This window comes from Loxodonta africana, chromosome 3 (assembly GCF_030014295.1).
Source record: "Loxodonta africana isolate mLoxAfr1 chromosome 3, mLoxAfr1.hap2, whole genome shotgun sequence".
Lineage (NCBI taxonomy): Eukaryota > Metazoa > Chordata > Mammalia > Proboscidea > Elephantidae > Loxodonta > Loxodonta africana.
The window spans coordinates 75,757,933-75,771,359 of NC_087344.1; the positions used below are offsets into that span (position 1 = coordinate 75,757,933).

The window sequence follows — 13,427 nt, forward strand, 5'->3', positions numbered from 1 at the left end:
ACCATTTTCTCCAGAGAAAAATCTCCAGTCTTCCTGTTGCCAACTCTGTCCTCCACTGTTGCTTTCAGTGGTATCTGGTGCTTCCAATTTCTAGGCTTTTGGAGCTTTCTTAATGAAAAATGACTTGCTTCTTATTGGCTTCTACTTACCTCTGCCCTTGCGCATACGTGCATATGTGCTCTAGGCACCTCACCGAGTAGTGAAACCAAAGCTGTTTAGCATTCAGCCATTCACTTCCCATCTCCTAAAATTTAATTGACGTTGCTTCTCTGCTGTGGTCCTTTCCCATTCTCTCCTTGTATATGTAAGCTTAGTTTTTTTTTTTTTAAACACTGAAAAAAAATTGCTGAGATTATAATGGTTTTTTTGGAGATAGGGAAGAGAAACTAATGAGCCTCTTAGTTAACCAGATGGCTTGGCTTCTAGGTTTCCATCTCTATTTTTTTTTTGTTTTTAATTTGATTTTTTTATTATGGCAGATTTCAATCATGTATGAAAATCAAGTAAAAGTAAAATAAACACCTACTGACCTTATCACTCAGCTTCAACAATGGTCGATTCATGGTCACTAATCTGTGTCTGCCCCTTCCCCCCTTACATTTAAGCAAATCCTAATCATCATGTCATTTCATCTATAAATATTTCAGTGTGTGTGTCAAAAATAATAACATCACATTAGTATTATACCTAACACAGTGAAATATAATGTCTTAATACCATATATCAGGCAAGTGTTCAAATTCTCCTGATTTCAAAAAAAAAAAAAATTTTTTTTTTTTTTTTAGTTTATTCCAATCAGAATCCAGATACCATCCATACACAGCAACTAGTTGATAACCCTATTCAGTTTATTTTAATCTCTATCCAAAATAGGTTTTTAAAATCAATTCTTTAAAGATAGAAAGCACAGATATCTTGTGAGTCATTCTCCATCTCTATTCTTTATATCTCACAATTTTCCTCTCAACTGGAAGAAATTCAAGGTAGTTTGGTATGTGTGTGAGTATGTTTATGTATCAGTGTGCTTGTAAATCTTCTAGACTTCTAGCCTGAATTAGGCATGGGATGCTTAAGAAAAAACTTCTCCAACTCTTCACACTGCAGTTTCCTCTATATGCCCAGTGAACTTCTTAAGTTGCTATTAACTCTTTTATCATTTGCTACTTTTTCTTTTAAACAATTTTTATTTTGGTAACATGTATATAACAAAATATTTGCCATTTTAGCCATTTTTATGGGGACAATTCAGTGACATTAATTATGTTCACCATGTTGTATAACCATCACCACCATCCATTTCCAGATTTTTACATCACCCTTAACAGAAACTCAGTGTCCCTTTAGCAGTAACTCCCCATTTCCCTCCTCCCACCTGCCCCTGGTAATGAAGTTGCTATTAACTTACAGACATTTTGGCAGTTTTTTGTTTGTTTTTTAAATATTTTATTGTGTTTTAGGTGAAAGTTTACACAGCAAATTAGATTCCCATTCAACAATTCGTATACAAACTGTTCCATGACATTGGTTACAGTCCCTGCAATGGGTCAGCACTCTCACCGTTTTCACCCGCCTGCCCCATTTCCACCCATCCAGTTTTCCTCCCGCTCCTTGCCTCCTCATCTTTGCTTTGGGTAAATGTTGACCATTTGGTCTTGTATAGTTGATGATTTAAAGGAGCATATTCCTCATGGATATTATTATTTTGTAGGCGAATCTATTATTTGGCTGAAAGGTAACCTCCAGGGGTGGCTTCAGTGCCAGGCTAAAAGGGTATCTTATGGCTATAGGGGGCTTCTCACGCTCTATCAATCCAGGGTGTCTGGTTTTTTTGTATGAATTTGAGTTTTGTTCTACATTTTTCTCCCGTTCTAACCAAGACTTTCTATTGTGTGCCTGGTCAGAACAGTCGGTAGTGGTAGCCAGGCACCATCTAGTTCTTCTGGTCTCAGGCTAGAAGAGGCTGTGGTTCATGTGGCCCATTAATCCTATGGACTAATTTCTTCCTTGAGTCTTTGGTTTTGTTCATTCTACTTTGCTCCAGACTGGAAGAGATCAATAGTTGTATCTTAGGTGGCCACTCGCATCCATAGTGTTTTTTTTTTTTTTATATGTATATATATTTTTATTGTGTTTTAAGTGAAAGTTTACAGCTCAAATTGGTATACAAAAATTTATACACACATTGTTATGTGACCCTAATTGCTATTCCTATGTCAGCACACTCCTCCTTTCCATCCTGGATTTCCCATGTCCATTCAACCCGCTCCTGTCCCCTTCTGCCTTCTCATCTCACCTACAGATAGGAGCTGCCCATTCAGTCTCATGTATCTACTTGAACTAAGAAGCACATTCTTCACGAGTATCATTTTATGTCTTATAGTCCAGTCTAAACTTTGTCTGAAGAGTTGACTTTGAGAATGTCCATAGGGTTTTTTTTTTTATTAACTTTTATTGAGCTTCAAGTGAACGTTTACAAATCAAGTCAGAGTGTCACATATAAGTTTATATACATCTTACTCCATACTCCCACTTGCTCTCCCCCTAATGAGTCAGCCCTTCCAGTCTCTCCTTTCGTGACAATTTTGCCAGCTTCCAACTCTCTCTATCCTCCCATCCCCCCTCCAGACAGGAGATGCCAACACAGTCTCAAGTGTCCACCTGATATAATTAGCTCACTCTTCATCAGCATCTCTCTCCTACCCACTGTCCAGTCCCTTTCATGTCTGATGAGTTGTCTTCGGGGATGGTTCCTGTCCTGTGCCAGCAGAAGGTTTGGGGACCGTGACCACCGGGATTCCTCTCGTCTCAGTCAGACCATTAAGTATGGTCTTTTTATGAGAATTTGGGGTCTGCATCCCGCTGATCTCCTGCTCCCTCAGGGGTTCTCTGTTGCGCTCCCTGTCAGGGCAGTCATCGATTGTGGCCGGGCACCAACTAGTTCTTCTGGTCTCAGGATGATGTAGGTCTCTGGTTCATGTGGCCCTTTCTGTCTCTTGGGCTCTTAGTTGTCGTGTGACCTTGGTGTTCTTCATTCTCCTTTGCTCCAGGTGGGTTGAGACCAGTTGATGCATCTTAGATGGCCGCTTGTTAGCATTTAAGACCCCAGACGCCACAATTCAAAGTGGGATGCAGAATGATTTCATAATAGAATTATTTTGGCAGTTGACTTAGAAGTCCCCTTAAACCATGGTCCCCAAACCCCCGCCCTTGCTCCGCTGACCTTTGAAGCATTCATTTTATCCCGGAAGCTTCTTTGCTTTTGGTCCAGTCCAATTGAGCTGACCTTCCATGTATTGAGTGTTGTCCTTCCCTTCACCTAAAGCAGTTCTTATCTACTAATTAATCCGTAAAAAACCCTCTCCCTCCCTCCCTCCCCCCCGCCCAGTAACCACAAAAGTATGTGTTCTTCTCAGTTTATACTATTTCTCAAGATCTTATAATAGTGGTCTTATACAATATTTGTCCTTTTGCCTCTGACTAATTTCGCTCAGCATAATGCCTTCCAGGTTCCTCCATGTTATGAAATGTTTCACAGATTTGTCACTGTTCTTTATCGATGCGTAGTATTCCATTGTGTGAATATACAACAATTTATTTACCCATTCATCCGTTGATGGACACCTTGGTTGCTTCCAGCTTTTTGCTATTGTAAACAGAGCTGCAGTAAACATGGGTGTGCATATATCTGTTTGTGTGAAGGCTCTTGTTTCTCTAGGGTATATTCCGAGTAGTAGTAGTGGGATTTCTGGGTTGTATGGTAGTTCTATTTCTAACTGTTTAAGATAATGCCAGATAGATTTCCAAAGTGGTTGTACCATTTTACATTCCCACCAGCAGTGTATAAGAGTTCCAATCTCTCTGCAGCCTCTCCAACATTTATTATTTTGTGTTTTTTGGATTAATGCCAGCCTTGTTGGAGTGAGATGGAATCTCATCGTGGTTTTAATTTGCATTTCTCTAATGGCTAATGATCGAGAGCATTTTCTCATGTATCTGTTAGCTGCCTGAATATCTTCTTTAGTTGGCAGTTTTGTAAATATATAGAACGCTTTTTAGGCAGGGATATCATCATTTTCCAACAGTTTCAAACAAGTATAGCCTATCTGTTCTTTTGTCTATTCTTGTTCTTCCTGGGTATTTCCCCCTCTCTACCTTCTCGTAATCATGTCACATTCAGATAACGTTTATAAGATTGCTATATACGTGCTAGTACATATAATACTCTAGCAAATCCAAGTAGTTTGATGATCTCAATTAATTGAGCCCTAAAGACTTCTTCTGTGTTGGTAGTATTTGATTTGCTGTCTTTCTCTGCTCGGCCTATAAGTTCATTTCTTCTACAACATTTGCATTTGTCCTTAAAAAAAAAAAAAAAAACCAAACCCATTGCCATCAAGTTGATTCTGACTATAGTGACCCTACAGGACAGAGTAGAACTGCCCCACAGGGTTTCCATGGCTGTAAATCTTTCCCGAAACAGATTGCCACATCTTTTTCCCCTAGAGCAGCTGGTACGTTTGAACTGCCAACCTTTCAGTTAGCCACCAAGCGCTTAACCACTGTACCACCAGGACTCCTCACCTGTCTTTAGAAGGTCTTTATTGTAGAGCTCAAGTCTTGCAAAAGCTGTAGCCAGGTTCTGTGTTGTTTCTAGGGTGGAGCAGTCTTATCAGAAGGTGATGGCCCTGTGGCACCAGCTACATGTTAACACCAAAAGCCTTATCTCCTGGCACTATCTGAGGAAGGACCTTGACCTTGTACAGAGCTGGAACATAGAAAAGGTAATTATGAAAACTGCCACACAAATTCACATCCTGTTGGCAAGCTTTTTCCAGAAGGAGCTTTTTTTTTTTTTTATTATTGCTGTGGGACTCCTACCCATGCAAATGGACTCCTAAAGTGGAGTCAATGATATTGTTCTAGGGCTAGAGGCCTGAGAATCTCAGGAACTAGAAACAGCATCCTGAATGGTTAGGGAAATTCCTTTTGAAAATTTAAGTGATATCTTTTATCTTCTTGGTGAAGAGAGAAGGTTGCAGCCTTCTTTTTACATTGCATGACAAGTATCCCCTTTGCATAAACGTGTGTATTAGGGGATGCCAGTGAAATAAATATTGTTAAGAGTTATGTCCTGGGGGATACAAGGAGTGCTTCTGGAGTTCTGGTAATGTTGTTTCTTGAGGTGAATACTGATTACACCCCAAACCAAAACCAAACCTGTTGCCATCAAGTCGATTCCAACTTATAGCAACCCTACAGGACAGAGTAGAACTGCCCCATATGGTTTCCAGGAAGTGCCTGGTGGATTTGAACTGCCGACCTTTTGGTTAATGGGTGAGTTAAATTTGTGAAAAATCAACAGGTATTTACAGTGATGATTTGTGGTTTTTTTTTTTTTTTTTTGGATGTGTGTTAAACTTCATTAAAATGTTGAGAGAGAGGAAGTTATATTCTCATTCTGTTGAAATTTCTCCTGTTTTTTTCTCTCTAGCTTCGATCTTTAGCACCTGGGGAGTACCACCAGATTATGAAGAATCTCCAGGCCCACTACGAAGACTTTCTGCAGGATAGCCGTGACTCTCTGCTCTTCTCAGTGACTGATCGCTTGCGCTTAGAAGAGGAGGTGGATGCTTGTAAAGCACACTTCCAGCACTTGATGAAGTCCATGGAGAATGGTGTGTGCGTTGGGAAGGGGGAGAGAGGGTGGTGGAATGAGAGCCCTGAAGGGTGCTGCTAGACTCTTCATGTAAACTAGAAAGTAACATCACCACCACTTTTCCACTGGAGTTGTTAAAACCTTGAAAGTAGGGAAAAACTTGTAGAGATAAATTCTCAAAATCAAACTGGTAGAAGAGGCCTGCTGGTCATTATTACTAATCAGCCTATCACATTTCTTTTAAAAATTATGTGTTTTGATCCTCAAAGATCAATATATAATGTGTGGAATTTAGGAGCATGCAGAAGGTTCCCCAAATAAGTTCTCGCTTTTATTAGTAGAGTATCAGATCTGCTGGAGCCAGAGGTGCCCTCAGTCTGCTAGTAAATCTTTTGTCCACAGATGTACTAATCCCTGGTATGGGGCCTAATGGTCTTCTTGCTTGTCCATTCACAGAGGACAAAGAGGAGACAGTGGCCAGGATGTACATTTCAGAGCTGAAGAATATCCGGCTGCGCCTGGAAGAGTGTGAACAGAGGCTGGTCAAACGAATTCATTCCCTGAGCAGCTCCAGAACCGACGAAGATGCCCGGCAGGACAATGCATTAAGGATTGCAGAGCAAGAGGTAAGCCCCACGAGCAAGCATACTCATTGTTATTTAGAAACTCATCATTAGGGTGTCATTGTTTCTAGGCCCTCTTCAGCAGACAGTTAGAAAATGCATGCATGCCTACACACACACAAACACATCTGTGTCATTCATACATGTATATATATCTTTGTGTGTGTTTTATACGTGTGTATATATATGTTAATGACATTGGTAAATCAATATGCCTGTGCTTACCTATTCTATCTGTGTCACACTCTTGTGTGCGTGCGTACGCACACACACACACACAACCATGTATCTCCAGTTCCAAACCACAGGGCTTATTCTGTCCTCCCCCTCTCCATATTTATAACTCCTTTCCCCGGTATCGAAAAATCTGCTTCACGTTATTCACAGTATTTTACGTATTGCTCAATCCTAGCATACACAGAAAGTCTCAGAATTGCTAATTAATACTTCATCAAACATAACAACAAAAACACTACTAACTGGAGCTGAACATATATATATATAGTTCTTTTTGTCTTTATACTGAAAGTATATCTATCGTCTAGATACTACATTCAGAAATTATTTATGTGTATTCCTATCTCCTCCCCTCACAGTGTGATTATGGTATACATCTGAAATACAGTTAGACTCATTGCTTTCTGTTTGTGTTCCATTTTAGGGTTTTCTTCCTTCCTTCCTTTCTCCTTCCCTCTCCCCCTCCTTCCCTTTTTCTTCCTTCCTCCCTTCCCTTCTTTCTAAGAATGTAAAGCATTAACATGGTTCCAAAAGTCCAAAACTACGCAAAAAGATTTGGTCAGAAATGTACTCCCTCACCCAGTCTCTTTACCACATTCCCTTTTCAATTTCATTCTTATATCTTCTTTTTGCATAATTAAACATCATGTGTATTTTTCTCATTCCCCCTTTTATGCATAAAAGGTAACATACTATATACTTCTCTGGCATGCTTTTTCTATCTGGTACACCCTGGAATCTACTCTGTATCATTTCTTAGAGATCTTCCTCATTCTTTTTGTACAGTTGCATCCTCTGTGTGGCAATTTCAGTTTATACACCCATTCTCCTATGAATGGGCATTTAGGTTGTTTCCAATATTTTGTTATTATAAACAAAGACCTTTTTTTAAAATCTTAATTTCTGCCTTCAGTTCTGTCTCCATCTTTGTTCTGTGTTTGGTTCCTGACAGCACACCCAGGAAGATTTGCAGCAACTGAGGTCAGACTTGAATGATGTTTCCATAAAATGCAACAGCTTTCTCCATCAGTCTCCATCTGGTTCTAGTGTCCCAACTCTGCGCTCAGAACTCAATCTGCTGGTAGAGAAGATGGACCATGTATATGGTCTCTCTACTGTCTATCTGAATAAGTGAGTGAAATAATGATTTGGGTCTAATGGACAGTATTTTCCATTGGGATCACAAGGGGAGGGGAATGGAGTGTTTCATGAACAATCCAGAGAGACTGCAGGTTTTGGAGCGCACACAGGACGATGATAGGTGTTGGTTCTAGTTCCAAGTACTATGGAGTGCATTCATTTGCCTGAAGTGAACAAATGCCAGTGAGACAGAAGGGCAGTTAACTTGCCTTGTTAGGACTATTTTGTACCTTATTTCTGTTTGATTAGACACCTCTGAAAACAAAACTTAAAGCAGTAAAAGAGAGAGAGAGAAACTGAAGAATAAAAAGAACATCTTCAACTGAACTAAATACTAGTTTTTGAAGGTCTTCCCTTAACCCGCCTCCCCACCCATGACCTTGAGGAGTAATACATCTTAGACCCTTCCTAGTGTCCAGTGAATTTCTGGCCTCACATCTTTTCTCTCAGGAATCCATCACATGTGCGTGTGTCCCAGTGCCACTTAGAACTTTATTTTGAATTGGTTTAAATTGGCAGCATATATACTATGCTTTCTTGTTTTTACAAAACCCTGTCATCTTTTGGTAATGGTGAAGTTAATTTTGACGGTTATATTTTGTGAGATTCTGTGTAGCATTTCAGGTATTTAGCCCAGGTCTTAAGATGTGTGTATTAATGAAGGTGATTTTATCCGTAGGCTAAAGACAATCGATATTATCGTACGTAGCATACAGGATGCTGAACTCTTAGTCAAAGGTTATGAAATCAAGTTGAGTCAAGAAGAAGGAGTACCAGCAGATCTCTCAGCTCTGGAGTCCCATCGGTCCACGTTAAGGGTTGGTTGCTCTGCATTCTAAGAGGGTTGACTTAACATATCCATTGCTTTGGGTTAGCAGAGAAATCCAACTTTGGATGGCATGGCACTGATTAATTTTGCATTTGAACTGGGCAGAATATCAAAGAAGAGCTAAGAAATAATGTCTAGCTAGAAAGGGAAAAGAACTCTGCCTTTCTAATTCTCCCCGTCCCCGATAAAATCCTGACTTAGATACAATCAGTGGTTGTGCTGTAAGTTTATAAAACGCTTAGCCATTATCTCATTTGATTCTCACAAGCAACTCTGTCTGGTGAATGGAAAAGGAGGTTTTATCTCCATACAGAGATGAGAAAATCAAGACTCAGACTGGCTAAATGACTTATCTTGGCTACATAACTTACCAGTGGTGGGACTAGGTTTTGAACACAGTTCTCTGCATATTTCTCTGTACGGTACTACCTGCCTTTGGCTTCTCAGTGTCCGTCGGGAAAGCAGGGGCCGTGACCTGTGGAGGCAGTTCTGCCACAAGCATATTTGGGTCTAGCTTCTTAATTATAGACATAATGTGAAGTCAGCTGTAGACCACCGTCTACAGTGGAAAACGCTTAACCTGTTGCTATGCTTATGTTTCTGTAGCACTGGCTTAGTGATGTGAAGGACAAGAACTCAGTGTTTACAGTCCTGGATGAGGAAATAGCCAAGGCCAAGGTGGTGGCAGAGCAGCTGAGTCGTCTGACACCAGAGCGAAATCTGGATTTGGAGCGCTATCAGGAGAAAGGTTCCCAACTGCAGGAGCGTTGGCACCGGGTCATCGCCCAAATCGAGACCCGGTGGGTGGTGGCACCTTTTTCTCCCTTTGGAGTCTTAAACTAAAATAGTTATACCTGCGGATTCTTGTATGAAGGCAAGAATTGGTGGGGAGGAGTAGAAATTAAATAACAGTGTGAATTCTGGACAGGACTGGTGACGGAATGTTGAGACCACCAGCTCTGAAGCAGACCTGAGGGTTGCTTTTGGATCAGCAGTTGCTCAGTATGGCCCTATTAACAATGTACCCCGCCACCCCAACCTCCCACCCCAGGGCTTATCTAATTAACCCATTGATGACCACGACTTCTTAGAATACAGACCAGAAAGGTGACTTTGGTGGTCTTTTCTCAAGGACAGAACCTGGATCCTATTCTTTTTTACTAGCTTTGAATCCAGATGTGAGCCATTTTTCATAGTGGAGCTTTGCATCCATTCTCATTTGCTAACTCAGTGGTTTTTATCTCTGTTACTTGAGAGCCTGCTTCGAATAACAGATTGAATGAGAAAACAGAAAACTATACCTTTCTTAGACCAGCCTGGGTAGGGAAATATGCAGGGGGAGGGGGTTATAGCAACTTACATAAATTTAAATTGAATCTGTCTAATTGTATTACTATCCCAAGGCTGGTTAGGCCAATGGAAGTGGTATGAGTGGCTGGATGGGCTGACACAGTAAAAACGTACTATTTTGCGACACGCTCCCCCCCGCCCCCATTTCACCCTGAGAAATTATAGCGTATTCATAAATCATAGCTGTGGTACTCTGTCATCAGAGTCCAGAAGTGTATAGCCAGTACTACCTTATCGGCAATGCTGGTGGTCCTAGGTAAAAGAATTAACAGGGATAATCATGGAATGCCAGGCCACAAGGCAGTTTCTAGGGCTAGCAGAGCACAACTATGTTCTATTCCCTTTTTATCCCATAGGGCGCTGGGTGCATGCACAGGTCTCCCTCTGCCTTGTGTTGCTGTTCCCCATAAAGAAGATGTGTCCTCAATGCTCAAGCCCAGCTTGAGGCATGGCTAAGGAGGGAATTGCCTCATTTACTTTGTTGTACTCCAAACAAAGCTATCTGATAGCTGTTTCCCTTTGCTCCTCCAGCCAATCTGAGCTAGAAAGTATCCAGGAAGTCCTGGGAGAATACCGAGCCTGCCACGGCAGTCTCATCAAGTGGATTGAGGAAACGACTGCCCAGCAGGAAATGATGAAGCCAGGCCAGGCAGAGGACAGCCGAGTGCTGTCAGAGCAGCTCAGCCAGCAGACGGTGAGTGTGGCAGGAGCCCAGAGGAAGTTGCAAGGTAGCTCATCATAAAAGATGATGATAAAAGATATTCTAGCAATTAAAGCTTTCCCAAAATGGCAAAACATTCCAAGTCCCCTCTTCTAGGAGAAGTTCTAGGAGGGGTTCGAGCAGGAGAGTCTGAAGATAATGGTTTTGTGTTTAGAGGATCTGTAGGGTACCTTCTAATCCTGACTTTCTGTGACTATATATTGAATTTGCTAGATTGACAGATTAAAATTATCTTGCATTATTTTGTTTCTTGGTGTTACATTTTATTTTGTTTTACTAGGATTAGGATATGTGAGAACAAAAACCAAGGGAAAGCTGTGAGTGAAAGAAAATTATCATTTAAAGCAGTTTTTATTTGTTGCTTTTTTTAAAATAGTAATTTATTGTGTTTTTGGTGAAAGTTTACACAGAATATTAGGTTCCCATTTAACAGTTTCTGTGCATATTATTCAGTGACGTTAATTACGTTTTTCACATTCTGTAAACATTCTTACTATTCCAGTCTGGTTGCCCTGTTTCCATTAATCTAGCTTCCCTACCCGACTCTTACCTTCCCATCTTCGCTTTAGGGTAAATGTTGACTGTTTGATCCCCTATAGTAAAATTTTTTTTTTTTTTTAAGAGCACAGTACTTACAGGTGATGTTGTTTATTTTATGAGCTAATCTGTTATTTAATTGAAGGGTGATCTCCAGGAGTTTCAGGTTTAAAGTGTGTCTCAGGGTAGCAGTCTCAGGGATTCCTCTGGTCTCTACCAATCCAGTAAGTCTGGCCTTTTTTAAGAATTTGAGTTTTGTTTTACATTTTTCTCCCATTCTACCCAGGTCCATCTGTTGTTGTCCTTGGCCGAATGGTTAGTGGTGGTAGCCAGGCATCATCTAGTTCTTTGGGTCTCATGATAGATGAGCCCATGGTTCACATGGGCTATTAGTCTTGTAGTTTCCTCTTTGAGTCTTTTTTTCCTTCTTTCTCTTTTTCTCCTGTTGAGTAGACACCAATAGCTTTATCTTAGATGATCACTTGCAAGCTTTTAAGAATCCAGATGCTACTCACCAGACTAGGGTGTAGAACACATACTTTATGAACTATGTCATGCTAATTGACTGGGTTGTTCTATGATACTATGGTCTTAAGCCTTCAAACCCAGTAAACCTATCCCGTGAGGTATTTGGTTATATCTAGGAAATATCCGTAACTGTGACCCCTATGTGCTTTATTATATATATGAATATATATGCAGCACAAACATGTATATAACTATGTCTACAGATACACCTATACTTGCACACGTATGCACACACATATACCTTCCTGTACACATATATGCATACTTATCTGCCTGTGTAACCACACGAACATTTTTTGGCTAATATTGCTATTGTTGCAAAACTGTATATGTTAACAGCATTTACCGAAACACCCCTTTTCCTTGTGTACTTCCTTATGCCATCATGTACCTTGTTCACGTTGTGCGGACTTCACCTGCATTCGGTATTGCCTTTCTCATCACCAAAAATAACAAGTGTCTACTACCTAGAAAGTGATTCCCCGTTCCTCCCCCTCCCATCCCTGGTAACCACCAAAGTACATTTTCTGTATGTATACTTATTCTTTTCTTTTGATAAAAGTGAGTTCATACAATATTTGTCCTTTTGTGGTTGACTATTTGATTTGTTTTGTTTTATTCAGCATTATGATTAAGAGTATGAGATCTGAAGTTGGATTGCCTGAATTCCTATCCTGGCTCACTCACTTAACTATGAAACCTTGAGCAAATTACTTAACCTCTCAGCAGTCTACTTCTTCATCAGTAAAATGAACTTCTTCATCAGTAAAATGAACATAGCCTACTTCATAAGGTTATTGTTGTTAGAATTAAGTTAACTGATACATGTAAAATGCTTAGAATTGTGCTTCTTAAAGTGTGGACCCAAGATCAACAGCATCAACATCACTGGGAACTTGTTAGAAATGCAGGCTCTTGGCCCTACCTCAAACCTACTGAATCAGAACTCTGGTGGTGGGCCCAGCAATCTGTCTTTTTAACAAACCTTTCAGGTGATTCTGATACAACTAAGGTTTAAGAACCACTACCACAGAAAGTAATAAATGCTCACAGTGTTAGCTGTTTTCATGATGAGAGTGATGATATTGTTATGATATTTTGATTCCTAGGATCTGTTTGCAGAAATTGAGAGAAATCAGACAAAACTGGACCAGTGTCAAAAATTTTCCCAGCAGTACTCCACCATTGTAAAGGTAAGTCCACCATATTCCAAAAGCAACAGAAATGAACTCCAGCTTAGGAAAATCTGTTTCAGGACAAATAAGCAGAGCTCTTTTGCTGGATACTGGCTTTGCCCTTCAGTTAATGCAGATGTATACTTCCTGCAGCTTGAAGATGCTAAGTGAGGTACCAGACAACAGCTACACCTATGATGTGAGGTGTCACCATTTGTATGACCCATAGGCCTTTTAACCATACCATGTCAAAAACAAGTTTTGGGTTTTCCCCTTAAATCTGCTTTATACCCATCTTGCCTGTCTCAGGAATAAGTATTATCATTTTCCTAATAACCAAACCAAACCCAGTGCTGTCAAGTTGATTCCAACTCATAGCGACCCTGTAGAGTTTCCAAGGAGCACTTGGTGGATTCAAACTGCCGACCCTTTGGTTAGCATCCGTAGCACTTAACCGCTACGCCACCAGGGTTTCCATTTTCTGAGGCAAAAAACCCAAGAGTCATCCTGAGCTCTTCTCTTTGCCTTAAACTTGATATTCAATCAGTGAACAAGTTCTCTTGGCTCTGCGTTCAGATATGTTCTGAATCTGACAGCCTCTCATGATATTCCTTCTGTGTCCTTGGTTCAC

The 13,427-nt window shown here is 40.5% G+C and overlaps 1 protein-coding gene across 7 annotated transcripts in view; it reads left to right on the forward strand.

The window, feature by feature from the left end:
• MACF1 (microtubule actin crosslinking factor 1) overlaps positions 1 to 13,427 on the forward strand; it is a 257,548-nt gene that overhangs the window by 100,607 nt on the left and 143,514 nt on the right. For all 7 annotated transcript variants that reach the window (XM_064281771.1, XM_064281766.1, XM_064281767.1 and 4 more), the window contains 8 exons: positions 4,655 to 4,781; positions 5,492 to 5,675; positions 6,113 to 6,282; positions 7,469 to 7,647; positions 8,336 to 8,474; positions 9,092 to 9,285; positions 10,367 to 10,529; positions 12,731 to 12,814. In XM_064281771.1, coding sequence (XP_064137841.1) covers positions 4,655 to 4,781; positions 5,492 to 5,675; positions 6,113 to 6,282; positions 7,469 to 7,647; positions 8,336 to 8,474; positions 9,092 to 9,285; positions 10,367 to 10,529; positions 12,731 to 12,814 — 1,240 coding nt within the window. The remainder of the gene's footprint in view (positions 1 to 4,654; positions 4,782 to 5,491; positions 5,676 to 6,112; positions 6,283 to 7,468; positions 7,648 to 8,335; positions 8,475 to 9,091; positions 9,286 to 10,366; positions 10,530 to 12,730; positions 12,815 to 13,427) is intronic.